Here is a 14,970-nt window from a genome sequence, read left to right on the forward strand (position 1 = left end):
TCCATGCAGGGTACTTTTCTACTCTACAAGAATGAGAGCCACAAGATCCTGCACCACTTATTCCTAGAGCCATTAGCACTCACAGAGCTGTATGGCAGGAACAGACTGTGGAAAACAGGTCCAAGCACCTTCAGCACTCCACAGTTTTTCAAAACGAGAATAGGTTGGTTCAAAAGGAGGAACAAGGCTGTTCAGTACAACATTGTTCTCCTCCAGTCTTGGGATGGTCACCTTTGGATGTCCAAGATCACAGAGATGACTGTGAAGGACAAGAGGTTGCACAGATGTTCTGGACAATGTAGCTGTATTTTAGTGTGCACATAGAGTTAGTTCACCATCTGAAACTTACTTCATTTCAGTTTCATTTTAACTGTTGCTATATGCAGCTATTAGAGTATCTCTATTCTATTTAAGATACAGGAAGAAAAGAGACAGAAAAAACATTTCAGAAGATAGAGGACTGATAGAAGCCTTGGATCATTGCATGATTTTTTATACAAGAGTCAACATGTCCTTGAAGGAGACCTCCAGAAATCCATTTGCTGCTCAGTTACCTGGATTCTGTGATCTTCAGGGGCTGGCTCCTAAACTCAGGACCTCACTGTAATAATGGTCATTTGCCTTCAGCCAGATTTTTCTTTGCTACTAGCACTGTATAACAGGTCTATTTAAAGCCAGCACACCAACAAATTTGACTCTGCATAAGACAAACATTTCCCCACCAGGAACTGGACAAACAATACAAAATTAATTTTGCACCAGACACTCGATTCTCATGTTATAAATAGATTTTCATTGCTAAAAATACCAGGCATTGCCATTGTCAACAGACATTTTTCAACTTACCTGCTGCAGGGCCTAAACAATTATTACTGATTCAGATGTTCCAAAACCCTGAATATTGGCTTTTCAGTTCCTTTTGTAAAGCTTTGTCTGGTTTGTCCTCCAACTCCACAGTTAGAAATTCCATTAGAATACCTGATGGCCTAAGAAATATTGATGTTCTATTCGCCCAAAGCAACTGCTCCAAGGAAAACAGTTCTGTTTGCCTTTAAAATCTGGCATCATTTCAACATCCTTGTTAGCCCCGAAACTAAGCACACATAGGAAGCCCAGCAACCAAGCTTTAAGCTTTTACACAGCAGAGGCTCTAGTGACTGAAGTAGAAAACGCAGTGACACCACACTGCTCTGTATCACCCCACCACACAGCCTCAGGGATATCATTCCATAGACAGTTTGAGAAACCGTGCGGTTAGGAGCTTCATTTTGTTTATAGTCTCCATATACAACCTATTCTTCAGATGAAATAGGCACTAGAAGCTGAGAGTCTAATAAATTTTAACAGCTGTTAGTCACTTTGTCAGCTTTTATGGTTTCATGAAACATCTTCACGTTTTTCTTCATCTCTTCTATATAAAGTGCATCAAAATACTAAAAGTAACTGATTTAAAAAACTACTCAGCAAGCTGAGTAAGTCAGCAAAAACTGATCACGGAGATCTGTCATGGATAAAACTGAGGGGAAAAAAGAATACAGAAAAATGCTTCTCTTTCTATATTCAACTTCAGTTACTTTAACTGGAAGTAATGAAAGTGCCCTGCATTTTCTTAAGAAATTAAGACAAATACCTGAACTATTCATGTGCAACACCATGTTTCCACCTGAATAAAAAGGAGTTACTTTCCCCCCACACCAGTACCAACAGGAGAATATGGTTGCCCATCTGGAAACCAAACGTTTTACTAAACCTAACCAAAGACTGAGAATGTTTTGTAGTTGCCGACCCTTTACTTCCTGTCATTCAGTAAATTCCACAGACACAAACAAATGTGTATCATGGTTTTCAAGCTGCAACCACTCAGCTCTAGTACAGCAGCAAAAAGCTGGCATCTGAAGCATCTGGCAGGACTTAGTACAATCTAGTGCTTAGAACTACAGTCTACAGACAAACGTGGGGTGAAATACAATACAGAGAGAAAGGTGGTGAAACATAACCATCTTGGTCGTTTCCATTTTTACTTCTCTTAATATAACTATATACATAATTAATCAATTTCTTATTGGCATATACAGTACACAGAACTGAGACCTGCATTAAATGTGATACGTGTTGGCTAGCACATTTCAGAAGCACAGAGTTGGTGAGGTACGCTGTCTTTATGATGTGTCAAATTGGACGCATTACAGGTGAATACTGTAAATAGGTTTCAAAGCATATGGCTAAGGGTAAACAAGAGATTACTCACACCTTTGAGGACTGAATAGCTGAGTAAGTATGTTGCCGAACTAGGTTAACAAGTGACCTTTGATGATTATGTCTGTATCTCTCAATAAAGTTGGTAACAAGACCTGAGTCATATACAAAACTGAATCAAAATTAGACAAATTAAAAAATTGCATGTTATGTATTCCTTAGACCTTTAATTCACTCCCACAATAATTTTTTAGAAGCAAATGCAGTACAGTAATTGATAAAGGATATTGCCCTTTCCCACGTGGCCATGTGCATATTGACAGAGCTGAATTAGCATAGCTAAAAAAAACAACCCACACCGCAACCTTGACTTGAACTTTACATCTGAATTGCGAGAAGTCTTAGCTGTTTACTTTTTTTCTTTTTCTTTTTAAATAATCCTGTGCTTTGCCACACTTAGTACATTCCATGAATCAAGGTGAATCAGAGAGGCATGTCACCTTGTCCAGCAGTTTTCTCTTGGCACCTGCAAATCAGCAGCCATAACTTTAAAAGCACGCCACAGTTGGCACACAGAGGTAGCATATCCTGTTGGACTCATACATATGTGAAAGCCATTAAGAAGAAGCAAGCTGAAATGTATGCAGCATTCAGGACAAACAGGCTAGCAGGGCAAGCAATGCAATTTAGGTCCTCTGCTTAAGTCTGCCATGAAGCTATAGACATGTCTTTTTCTCTCTCTTTTTTTTTTTTTTTTTTGGATGAAATTGGAAATGGAGTTATGATTTCTGCTGTATTCTGTTAAAGGACACATTTTCTTTCTACACAGAGATGATTTCATTGTAATTCAGCACCAGTAACTTAACAGGTTTTGCAGAACTACTAATCCATTCTCATAATAAAAAGGTTAACCAACAAAATGCAAACTGTTTGCCTGAACTTAGGCAAACTGACCAAAACCCAGAACAGGCCTGAACACATCACACCACACACTGCCTTCTTACCAGCAGCCCTTGTGTGCACAGCGTCTACATTCAGTAATGCTTTCGTTATGCATGTATTCTGGGCTTTAGGGTAAAAAGGTGTTGTCATGAGAGCATGACGAGGTCACGCAGAGCCAAGCGCATGAACAGCCAGCTCTGAGTTGTGGGACAGAAAGGGAGAAGCGATAGAGGAGAGTGGAGATCTGCAGCTGCACTGATGACCCCACAGCCTGGGGTTGCCGCAGCACGCTGGGGGAATGCCAGACTGCTGCTGGCCACCCCACAGCATCCCACTTCACGGGCACTCCAGCCCAGGACGACAATGAACACCATGGCCCCCAGTCATCACAGCCACCTGCTGCAGCTCCCCTCAGCCTCGCTCCCCTCAGTACTTCTCCTCAGCCCCGTTCCCCCCAGCCCCTATCACCCCCTGTCAGCTCCCCTCAGCCCCACACCCCAAAGCCCCTTTCCCCCAGCCCCTATCAGCCCCCCCCCAACCCCATTCCCTTCAGTACCCCTCAGCCTTGCTCCCCCCAGCCCCTATCAGCCCCCCCAGCCCCATTCCCCTCAACACCTCTCAGTCCCACTCCCCTCAGCCCCCCTCAATTCCTGACTTCCCCCAGCTCCGCACCCCCCAGCCCCTATCAGCTCCCTTCAGCACAGAATCCCAGAGCCACAAGGGTTGGAGAAGCCCCCCAAGACCACCTGCTCCCACCACCCCACCACCAATGTCACCACTGAACCCTGTCCCCAAGCACCACGTCCAACCTCTCCTTGAACACCCCCAGGGACGGTGACTCCACCGCCTCCCTGGGCAACCCGTCCCAGTGCCTGACTGCTCTTTCTCAGCAGAAATGTCTCCTCATTTCCAACCAGTACTCCCAGTACTCCCAGTCCCTCCCAGTCCCACTATCAACCCCCCTACCCCTATTCCCCTCAGCACCCCCCCCAGCCCCGCTCTCCCCAGCCCCCCCCCCATTCCTCCCCGCGTCCCTCCCCCCCCTCCTCCACCAATCACAGCCGCCCTCAGCGGGCTCCCCGACCAATCGCAGCCCTCCCCGGCGCCCCCTCCTCCCTCCCCGGCCGATGGCTGCCGTTTGCCCCTCCCCTCCCCGGCCCCTTCCCCTTCCCTTCCCCGGCCGCCGCCGCCGCTCCGCGCCCCCTCGGCGGGCACCGCACGGTGGGCACGGGGCTAAAACACCGGGGGAGGGCATTGAGGGGGGGCTGGGAGGCCTTTACGGGAGGATTTGGGGGTGTTTGGGGGTGAATCTGGGGGTTTTGGAGCGAATCTAGGGTGTTTGGGTTTTTTCCCCCAAAATAGCGGGGTGTCCCCGAGGTGGCGGTGCTGGGCTGCAGGGGCTCTTCCTCTGGTTTGGGGGAAATTTTGGGGACTGGGGAGGTCTAAGGGGGGCCTCACGGCCCTGCGGCACCTTCTGGCTGCTGGGGGTGTAGGGGAAGGTAGGGTTGGTGGGGTGTTGGGACAGAAAGTGGGGTGACAGCGCGCTCGGGGCACTGCAGGGGTAGGGCAGGAGATGTATGGGAGGGTAAACCCGAAATATTTCCATCTCTCTGTCCCTGGAGTATCTGACACTGCTATGGTTAGGAAGTTCTGTGCTTTTCCTCTTCGGATTAGCCCGGTTTCTGCAAATACCCTAAAGGAGCAAATTGCTGGAGCGGGGCTTGCCTTGGGAGCACGGCGATCTCACAGCTCTCATTAATAATCCCGAGCTTCCTCCCTCTTTAACACCCTCTAAAATCCTGCTGCATCTCCCTGGCCCAAGCACCTGTCACATGAAAGAAGTTCGAGCGTGTCCTTCCTGCTGCCAGCTTCTCCTGACTTAAAAGGACAGGGAAAAAGCTCATAAATTATACTCTCCATCCATACTGTCCTTTAATTCCTTGATAAGAAATAACTTCCCTCACTGCACAGGTTACTAATGGTTTGTTGTTTTTTTTTTCCTTTTTATTTTAGAGAGACATATGACACACAGAGAACAGGTTTAAATGCTGTTACGGTCGATGTATAGCAGCTCAGAAGGAAAGCAGAAGTAGCTCCTGGCAGTTCCCTGTATTGAGTAAGCAATAAGTCAGGAGGAGTGTTGAAAGGCTCAGAAGCCTTCCAGCAACTCCAGATGGTAGGAAAGGTGGGATGAAAAAGGAAATGGGTTGCTGGGCTGAGCACCGATGTGTGAACACGAGTCCTGACTGTGGAGCCAAAGCTGTTTAGTGTCTATGCTTGAACATGCAAAAAAAAAATACGTGTTGTTTGGCTTGGAGTGCAGAATGTTAACAAGTGGGACAAAATGATGGAATAACTGCTTAAAAAAAAAAAAGAGAAAACGATTCTTCCTTTCATTTAGTCTGTGATGAAAAATGTCTCGCTGCTCATTTGTTTTGATACGTGAGGAGCTATGGCAATATATGGAAACTTCTGAAGTCAGCAGGGAAACTTTCTGTTGGCCTCAGTGGTTGTTTACACCACTTGTTCTCCAGTTAACCTCTACAAGGAAGATGTGTGTGATGTATAGCTAGTTAAACTGGTTCCAGCGCGCTTATTTTGAATTGAGTCTTGTCTTTTTACATTTTTCAGGTGCATCTGCTTAATTGCTGGAAATATTTTGAAGCATCAACCATGAGCTTGCTGCTAACCTTGCTCCTGTCTGGAATAGTCGCCTGTCGTGGTCACCCAGCTGATTCAGTGCCTAGATTACTCTTAGTGTCCTTTGACGGCTTCAGGGCTGATTACTTGGAAACCTATCATCTTCCTCATCTTCAGGAGTTCATTGAAGATGGTGTGCTTGTAAAACAAGTTACAAATGCTTTTATCACCAAGACTTTCCCAAACCATTACAGCATAGTGACAGGTTTATATGAAGAAAGCCACGGCATCGTGGCTAATGACATGTATGATGCAGATACCAAGAAAACGTTCTCGCAGTTCAATGATTCAGATCCCTTCTGGTGGAATGAGGCAGTTCCAATTTGGGTAACAAATCAGCAGCAGGGAAATGGGACGAGTGCTGCTGCAATGTGGCCTGGTACTGATGTAAAAATTAGCAATGTGACGCCCCACTTCTTTATGAAGTACAATTTTTCAGTAAAGTTTCAGCAAAGAGTGGAGAAAATTGTTACGTGGCTGAACAGCTCTGATCCAGTAGTCAATTTTGCTACGTTATACTGGGAAGAACCAGATGTGAGCGGGCACAAGTATGGACCGAACGATACTGAGAACATGCGCAAAGTGTTAGAAAAAGTGGATAATCACATTGGTTTCCTTAAGAGTAAGCTGAAGGCCTCAGGTTTATGGGACACTATTAATGTCATCATAACGAGTGATCATGGGATGGCCACATGTTCTCCAAAGAAGCTGATTGTCCTGGATGACTGTATTGATCGCAGTAACTATGTTCTCATTGACAAGAGTCCAGTTGCTGCAGTGCTGCCAAAAAAGGGTATGTGCTGGTTTTTGTTTTTTAAGTTGTACATTGAGGGGGTTTTGTTGTTGTTGTTGTTTTGGTTTTTTTTTAAGTAATAGATTGAGATTTAAATCTTGCTTACCTTCACATCTTTTGCAGGATGAGTGTAGCTAATACTGCAAAACCTTGACATAATTTAATGGAAAAGCAAAAAAAAAAAAAAAAAAAAAAAGTCTGTTTAGAAGTTATTTTGCTTTGGTAATCAGTGGGATGAGGAGCACTGTGTCAAATTACCTATGCAATTAGGCACTTAGAGTGCCAGCTCCCTTGTTGCTCATGTATTCTATAAGGTCGCAATTCATATTGAGCATGAAATAAGCACTCAGCTTATTCAGGAAAAAAAAAGTCATTGTTGAGACTTCCAACTAAAAATCTAAAATCAACTTTGGTTACTTTACAGCTTTCGTTTCTGTGAATGAAACTTGAGTTTTCGTACTGTGAATTTGTTTTCTGTATCTCAGGGTAGTCTCTAACAGGTGTGACTCATGACACTGCTGGTCTTCTCAGTTTCCTCAACTGTGGCCTAACTGAAGCAATTATAGCAAACAACATGATTTATAGATTAGCAAAAAGCTTATTTTCACTGCTTTTGCTAAAATATTGACTACTTTGATGTGTGATTGCTTTCTCTTGATTTCTCTGCTTGAATTTTTCACCCACTTCCCACTTCTCCAAAAACACAGTTGAATTTTAGGTTTCATACACAAAGTGCCTGGTTTAAAATGGGTGCAAGTTGCGAAATCCACTTTGATACATTTCACTAGGGATGTAGAACAATAATTTACTCTCTGTCTTTTAAAAAAATAATTGTTTGGGGGGCGGAGGGGAGGAAGAGATCTAGATTTAATGACAGATGATTGCAGTAAACAGGACATAATTTCCAACTGTTTCATATGCTTTTTTTTTTTTCTTGACAGATAAAAAATACGTATACAACTTACTGAAAAAATGCGGCAATCATATGAAAGTATATCTCAAGGAGGAGATTCCAGAACGATTTCATTATCGGCATAATAAGAGAATTCAACCCATAATTCTGGTTGCAGATGAAGGCTGGACAATTGTGCAAAATGAGTCTCTTTTAAAATGTAAGTCTCATTTCCTCATTTGTGCTCTTTGTGACTTGCACTGGTGAACTGTTTGGTTTATTCCAGCAATTTGTAGCAGGTCGTAGCTTGCGAGTGGAGTCTTTGCACTTTAAGATCATCTCAGACAATGTTTTCCAGAACATTCTCAGCCTCAACCTGGGGTATTTTAACAGATGAGGAAGATAGGGGATGTTCTGTTGGCTCCAACACTTGACTAAGTTCAGCTTAATAGCCTGAGATATGCTTTGCTGGCAAACTTGCCTCAGGTAACTCTAAGTCTGTATTTCAAGCTTTGACCAGCATGTGGTTTAAATGTTTATGCATAAAACCAAACAGAAAAGAAATATAAATAAGGAAATATTTGATGTTACTGTACACACGTTAGGGAACACAATAAATGGGAGGAAACGTTACAAATAATAGGAGCCCAATAATAATGGTCAAAGAAGCCAGAATTCTTTCTATCAGGAAGATATCAAATAGCATGTTTTAAAACCAGTGACAGATGTTACTTCACACAATGCATTGGTAAATTATGCCCTTTCTTCCTGCTCTACTAATAACATATATATGGGTTCAGAAAGCAACTGGGCAAATTTTTGGAAGAGAAATCCATTAATAGAAATGAAATACAAAGGTACCAATTTCCAGAAAGTTTCTAAGCAGCAGAAAGCTGCTGGTATGCCAGGGCTAGCACTCAGCTAGCCCTGTGGCATGGTTCCCAGACTATCTCTTATGACTGGGTGTGGGGTGGTGGAAACTCCCAGTTTCGCTCAGCTTGTCTGCCCTTTGCACATTTAAGTCCAAATTTTGTCATTATTTGTACAGAAGTACTGTTTATGATGTAAGACGTGCTTGTATTTGAATTTCCCCTAAAAGTTTGCTGCAATCATCCTCAAACTGACAACATTTAACACCTTCAATTCCTTCCTAATAGAACTCTTTGTTTTCATGGTTAGGTTCAATGTAAAGTACCTAAAAATAGTTAATAACTGTCTATTTAGAAGTAACAATACTGTCTTGGTTGAAATGAGTCACTTGTCAAAAGAATTTTGCTAGCCACAGCTTTCTAGAAGCAGGAAGGGGATGTTTTAGCCTAAATGGCTATGTAAGTGTTTATTGTTCTCATGGACAAAGTGGTAGCACAATGATTGGCAAGTGTACCAATACCAACACTGTTCCTAGCAGTGTTAGCACACGTGCGTCCTCCTGCAATAGCATTGTTCAAAATGAGTAAATAGTGGAAGGAAAAATATCTAATCAAATCTAATTAGATTAGATCTAACCTAATCTCAAGCAATATAAACGGTGCAGGTGTGTCTTCATAATAACAAACACAATGGTACAAAACGTTAAAAAGGAATGTTGAAAGTATACCAAAGTGGTAAGTGTGACTTCAGGCAACAGGACTCGTGACATTTCAGATCGGAAACCTTTTAATGAAGTGGTTAAGGAGACAGTTCTGGGGGCAGATTTACTAAACTGATACTAAGAAATGAACTGTAAACCAAAACACAGTCACTCAAACTCTGTGCTGAGGGTGCTATGAGATATTTTGGCACGTAGAACACATTTGTCAGGCATGATATTAGGAAATTGGACTGTGGCTGCTTTTTAGCTGTTTATATTCCACAAAATGTCACAGTATTTCTTAAAAATCTACCAAATGCCCAAGTACTGGTGACCTTGTAGCTACAAAGTTCTGTTGTGTGTCTGTCACAAGCATCACGATCCTTTGCCTGTTTTTGCTTTTGATTATGTAGGGATTTGTTTGGGTATCTAATCTGATAAATTTGGGTACCTAATCTGATAAGCATGATCTAAGAGGACTTTAATATGCACAAAGTGAACACCGTCAAGGGGAAGATGTTTGACTTTTTATGAGGCAGGTGCCTCTTACGGGGAACTATCTTTCCAATATCCACAAAACACAAGCTTGCATTCCAGCTACTGACTTGTGGAGTGGTAATACCCTTTTCAATTTCAGCATGAGGAGTGTGAGGGGGGGAAACTGCAAGTGTCAATGAGCAAAACAAAAAGAGATTAACTGGGGGAGGTGAGGAAGGAACATGGCTGAAGGCTGGTGTGGGAAAAGACTGCTGGGGAGTCAGGAAGAAGGAAGGGGCTCCGGGTTCCTTCAGAGTTTGGTCCAAGGGCTGCGTTTAGTTTCTGCATCAGTCCTTGGTTAAAATACATGCCTTTTGGGGGTGGGGGGAGTGCTCTATATGCAAACAGCAACTGCGATGTTAACTCTTGCATTTGCCTTTCTCCAGTAGGTGACCATGGCTATGACAACGCTCTCCCAAGCATGCATCCATTCCTGGCTGCTCGAGGGCCTGCTTTTCATCGGGGCTACAAGCAGAGCACAATAAACAACGTTGATATTTACCCAATGATGTGCCACATCCTGGGACTGACCCCGCAGCCGCACAATGGCACTTTCAGTAACACCAAGTGCTTGCTCACTGACCAGTGGTGCATAAATCTCCCCGAAGCTATTGGGATAGTTATCGGGGTTCTTATGGTACTGACTACTTTCACCTGCATTATAATAATCTCAAAGAACAGAGTAGCTCCTCCACGTCCATTTTCCCGACTTCAGTTACAATCTGATGATGATGATCCTTTAATTGGATAGCATGCAGAGAGCTGAGCCTCGCTTGCTAAACAGTGATTTCAGCAGGCAAGTTCAAGATTGCACTGGACGGCATTCTTTGATGCACTTTAATGGTATCTGTGTAAAATACTGTACAGCCAGAACCTGTTAACTTGTTTGTGTGTGTTACTTGACTAGTAGTCCTGTAAAAAATATTTTCAGAAAGAAATACTGAACAGGTTGCTTTTTGCTGGAAGAGATGATTTAAGAAAATAAAGATGTTTAATTTTTCATTCAGGACTTTGAATGCTTCTAAAATGAAATTCCAGACTGTGAACTAGCAAGGATAGACAAAATGAATTTTAACATTTGTAAGTGATAATTATTTTTGGTATTAAATTTAAATTAATGTTGATTTCTTTTAGTGTTCTTGTACCTGTATTGGAGAGATTATTTTTTTTTCTGAGTTAGAAAAAGTTAGTTCAGTTTGGACACTATATTCTGATTTGTTCTTAAATCTGGGGAGAAAGGGTGGAGAGAAGGGGTGATACTTGTGTTTCCACCTTAAGCCAGCAATATGACAAGTAACTGGTGAGAAGGAGAAAGGAAGTCAGTGAGGAAAGAGCTGTTACGTATCACTTCTATGCTGGCAACTTCTAGCTTGAGCAATGAAGTGTCCGGTCCAACAGCTAGATCACTGGGCAGATGCTGAAGCTTCCGTGTGTGTCTGTGGATGACTCAGTTCTGCAGTTCCTGCACTAGGAGAGCTGAGACAGGACTACTTGCTTATCTCAAGGATGTTGATTTAATCTGAGAATCCTTGCTTGGATTGCTCAGCTTGATGGGCTGGAGTAGTAAAATGGCTGCTTCTAAACACTGTGAAAAGTTTTTTTTCAGGTGTGGCCTGCCAAATGTGTTATGGAATAAAGGTGGGTGATGCCCTGTGTACTGGCTGATGATTGTCTTCTGAAGGCTGTCATGTGCTGAAAAGGAACAAGTTGAAAATGTCGTCAAGCAAGGATTCCAAACTTTTGTTTTAATCTCTGGTAATTTAAAGAAAAAGGCTATAACTTCTTTTCTGAGTTAGGATGACCTTTTATCAAAGTTCTGGTGAAGACCAATGCTAATTGTCCTAATTGAACCTCTAGATTCCTTATTAATCGTTTAGTCTAGTAATTTCCCATACAAGAAGAAAAAAAAGGTAGTTTGATTTAGATAACCTTAGTACCTCATCCTTCAATGAGGAAGGAATGTGAGATGATGTTGTCAACGTTAACCCAGAAAGAAAACTACAGTTACAAAGTCCTTTTCCTACATGTTTGACAGTTTCATGAGCTGGTGAGCTGAAATGAGAGCTGTGGTACGTGGTAGCATGCAATACAGTTTCTTGTTCACAAGCTCAAATTCAGTGCAATTTGACGTTAGCCACTGACATCCTCTTAGTAACTGAATGGACCTCCAAGTGTGGACCTTGGGGGGAAGGGCTACTTTGAACTGCCCACTGAAAATATGATAAACTAGAGTTAAAAATGTGCTCAGGTTTTACCAAGTCATATCTCCTCTTGTCTGAGGATTCTGTTGTATTGATTAACCACAGAATACAAAAATGAACCTATTCTGCTTTCCTTTTCCATTTTTAACCTAATCATTCTTACTACTTCATTCTTTTTTTTTAAACTCAAGATTAATCTGAACAGAGAGGCTCAGACCCTAGAGCCCCTTCAGAGGTTTTTCAATCTCTGCTGGTTCTAACAGCATACTAGATGTTTGACAGATGGTGTGATATACTGGTAACTGGATTAAGCACAAGTTGCTGCTCCTTTGTCTCCTGTTGGAAGATCTGAAATACTTGATTGCATATAGTAAGAAGCCAGGTTAATGCCTAAGGCCAAAGTGAATGTTGAGCAAGGTAGAGTGCAGGCTTAGAGTTGTGAAAGGGAGGATGCTCAAATTCCTCCCTCAGAGGGAGCTGTTGGATTCTGGTAATTCTGCTAATAAAGGCTGCCATCCTCAGAGGGTGGTAGAGGTGCTGGAGCTGCTTTGTGCCGCCTGTTTTTGGAGAACCACGACAGCTGAATTATCTTCATCTTGCTGGCAGGCAGGGCAAGACTGAACTGTACTGTCCTCTGGCCACGAGGGTTATTCTCCTAGATGCTAAAACAGATTAGCACAGCACGTGCTGCACTCTGTCCTTCCTCTCCTCCCTCCTGCCCTGCACTGTTAGCCTCACAGCATGCGACCCACATGCGTTCAGCTCCACGTGCATCACTAGGACAGGCCAGGCTCAAGGTTAATGCCCAGATTTTAATTACCAGGAGTGTAAATGTGCAGCGGGTAGCACTGATCTCCACTAACTGCTGTAACAGATGAGGAAATTAGGCTTGAGTGCGTTGCTCCAGCTCGCCCTTGGATAGGAACTGCTGCAGACAACTGAGCTCTGTGAAACCAGAACGTGAGCAGCAGGAGCTAGCAGGAACCCTTAATGCCTTGTACTCCTCTTCCTTTTATCACTGAGAACAAAGCCTTACAGCGTGCAGTGGGAAAGAGTCAGAGAGCTCTAATGATTACTCAAGAAATAGGATAAAACCATTCTGATTGCATTGCCTGTTATTTTCAATCCCGAAGATGAAATGTGCCCTGTGGGAGCGCTGAGCACTCTTCCTAGTGCAATTCTTTGCTGCTGGCAGGGTGAGTTTCAAAGGAGCTCATCCATGTCCAGCCCTAAAGCCAGGCTTTTCAGAGAGATTACATACAAAGCCAGATAATCCAGAACGTGGCCTTTCTCTTTTGAGACAAAGGTAATGTACATGCAGTAATTTGTTTAAACTCTTAGCACCTTAAACAAAATCTGTACAAATTACTGCTTGTGAAAATAAGCTGCTCGTTTCTTTCTGAAGGGTGAATTCAAACCATCAGAAGCAGCTGTGGTTCCCCCTTCCTGAACACTGTGATACAGGAGACATCCCACAACAGGTTGTGGTAACCTTAACGGCTTGTTGCATACATTCAGCTATGTTCATACCGGGCTCATTAGGAAAGGGGAAGTTTTTAGTATTTAAACTGGCACTGGAGTGGAGGCTCACTGCTGGGAATTAAGTTTTACAGGGACTGATGTTCCATTTCTTTATTTGACCTCCATAAACCAAGTCTCAGCTCTGGGTGTAGAGGCCATAAAACACCCATCCCCCTGCAGTGCACAGGGGGATTTTTGTCCACAGCTGTAGGACTGAGCTGATTTCAAATAGCTCTAGGTCCAGAACATTTGTTTCAAAGGAAAGTTTAATTTTATGATAAATTCAGAAGTTGCTGGCTTATTTTCATTATCAGTATGATTTCACACCAAAGATCAGACCACGGGGACAGATGTCTGCTTTAACACGCAGAGTGCCAGTCTTTACTGAAGAGAAAAACAACGCGGCAATGGACATTTGTTAACTTTGTATGACTGAGACTGCATCACAGAAATACCATTCATTTGCAATTCTGCTACTGAATTTACTGTTTTCACTGTGCTCGCAACAATTTTCGTATTCTAACTTCTAATAAATGCTCAAAATAACCTTTCTGCATTACAGACATTTCATTTCTTGAAAGGTGCTTACAACAGCATAGGTAGGATCAAGACAGCATCTGTTGTGATAGCTTAAGCTGGGAAGATGAACAGCAGGACTCAAACTGCCTCGTGGTCACTGCCCTGTGCAGCTCAGGATTGTCTCGTGTGCCTGAAGTGTCACATTGCACAGCTCTTTGCTTTATAAAAGACAGCTTTTGTGCCTTTTTTTTTTTTTTTTGATTGCATTTATTGTAAACAGTATTACTGTGGCTCTACCAAGGCAGCTTGGAAGGATATTTGTAGTACAAGAAATATTTGAGATGCATATGATTGAAGTTCATTGTTTCCCAAGTCATCCCCCATGACTAAAGAAGTTTTTTTGCCTTTTTTCTTTTTTCTTTTTTTTTTTTTTTTTGAGCAAGCACTCAGTATTTGATAGCACTATTACAAAGATATATTTCAGCTTCAACATTTCCGAGCAGGAAAGAAGCATTTGGCATCTCAAAGTATGCTTCACAGGTCAATAGTGAAGGACAAACACATGCACACAAGCTTCTCAGTCCCCAAGTTTATGCTACAAGTAGTACACAGTGTACTCATATCCACTTTCCAATCGATGTGTTCATACATCATAAGAAGTGTCACATACACAGAAACCAAACCCCATGTCCTCCCCAGCCAAAAAGGTAGCCTGAAGAATCAATCTCACATCACAAGTCTGAAAAGCTGGCATTTTTCTCCAGTGGTATCACATGTGCTTTTGATTTCACTAAGAGCACAGACACGAGCTGAAAACAGTGTTCAGCACTGTCTGGGCAGGCATCCTCACAAGGTAGCTACCCAAGAGGTATCTGCAAACACACAAACAGTGAAGGGAACATGTTTAAACTTAAACTGAAATACCTGAATGCTGAAAGGCTCCCTTTGGTTTCCTAAAAACTATCATTTTACCCTCTTCAAAGAAAGGCTTTACAGTGCAACACAGGGCAGTTAAACTGAGAAGAGTTCTCATGGTCGCAGTCCCAGCCTGCTTTGAATATCGTGTTCCCCAAACTCTTTGTCAGTGGAGACCTATTGC

At 42.7% G+C, this 14,970-nt stretch overlaps 1 protein-coding gene across 2 annotated transcripts; it reads left to right on the forward strand.

Annotated features, from left to right (window-relative positions):
* Positions 1–4,297: 4,297 nt before the first annotated feature.
* On the forward strand, positions 4,298–13,886 carry ENPP4 (ectonucleotide pyrophosphatase/phosphodiesterase 4). 2 transcript variants are annotated; one of them, XM_082756991.1, is made up of 5 exons: positions 4,317–4,359; positions 5,152–5,254; positions 5,770–6,631; positions 7,573–7,743; positions 10,017–13,886. In XM_082756991.1, exons 3-5 carry the CDS (start codon positions 5,812–5,814, stop codon positions 10,379–10,381), a joined length of 1,356 nt encoding a protein of 451 aa, XP_082613117.1. In that variant the 5' UTR covers positions 4,317–4,359; positions 5,152–5,254; positions 5,770–5,811; the 3' UTR covers positions 10,382–13,886. The 2 variants fall into 2 exon arrangements, with proteins under 2 accessions (XP_082613116.1, XP_082613117.1); XM_082756990.1 differs by lacking the exon at positions 5,152–5,254 and having other exon boundaries at positions 4,298–4,359.
* Positions 13,887–14,970: the final 1,084 nt, after the last annotated feature.

Source organism: Aythya marila (assembly GCF_965140915.1).
Source record: "Aythya marila genome assembly, chromosome: 3".
NCBI classification, from domain to species: domain Eukaryota; kingdom Metazoa; phylum Chordata; class Aves; order Anseriformes; family Anatidae; genus Aythya; species Aythya marila.

What these genes read in the sequence shown, in the direction of transcription:
- ENPP4 (XM_082756990.1), top strand. Translation starts at nt 5,812, where the DNA reads ATGAGCTTGCTGCTAACCTTGCTCCTGTCTGGAATAGTCGCCTGTCGT. An exon ending in TGCAGTGCTGCCAAAAAAGG is followed by an intron (nt 6,632 to 7,572) that starts GTATGTGCTGGT and finishes TTTTCTTGACAG; the next exon opens with ATAAAAAATACGTATACAAC. An exon ending in AAATGAGTCTCTTTTAAAAT is followed by an intron (nt 7,744 to 10,016) that starts GTAAGTCTCATT and finishes GCCTTTCTCCAG; the next exon opens with TAGGTGACCATGGCTATGAC.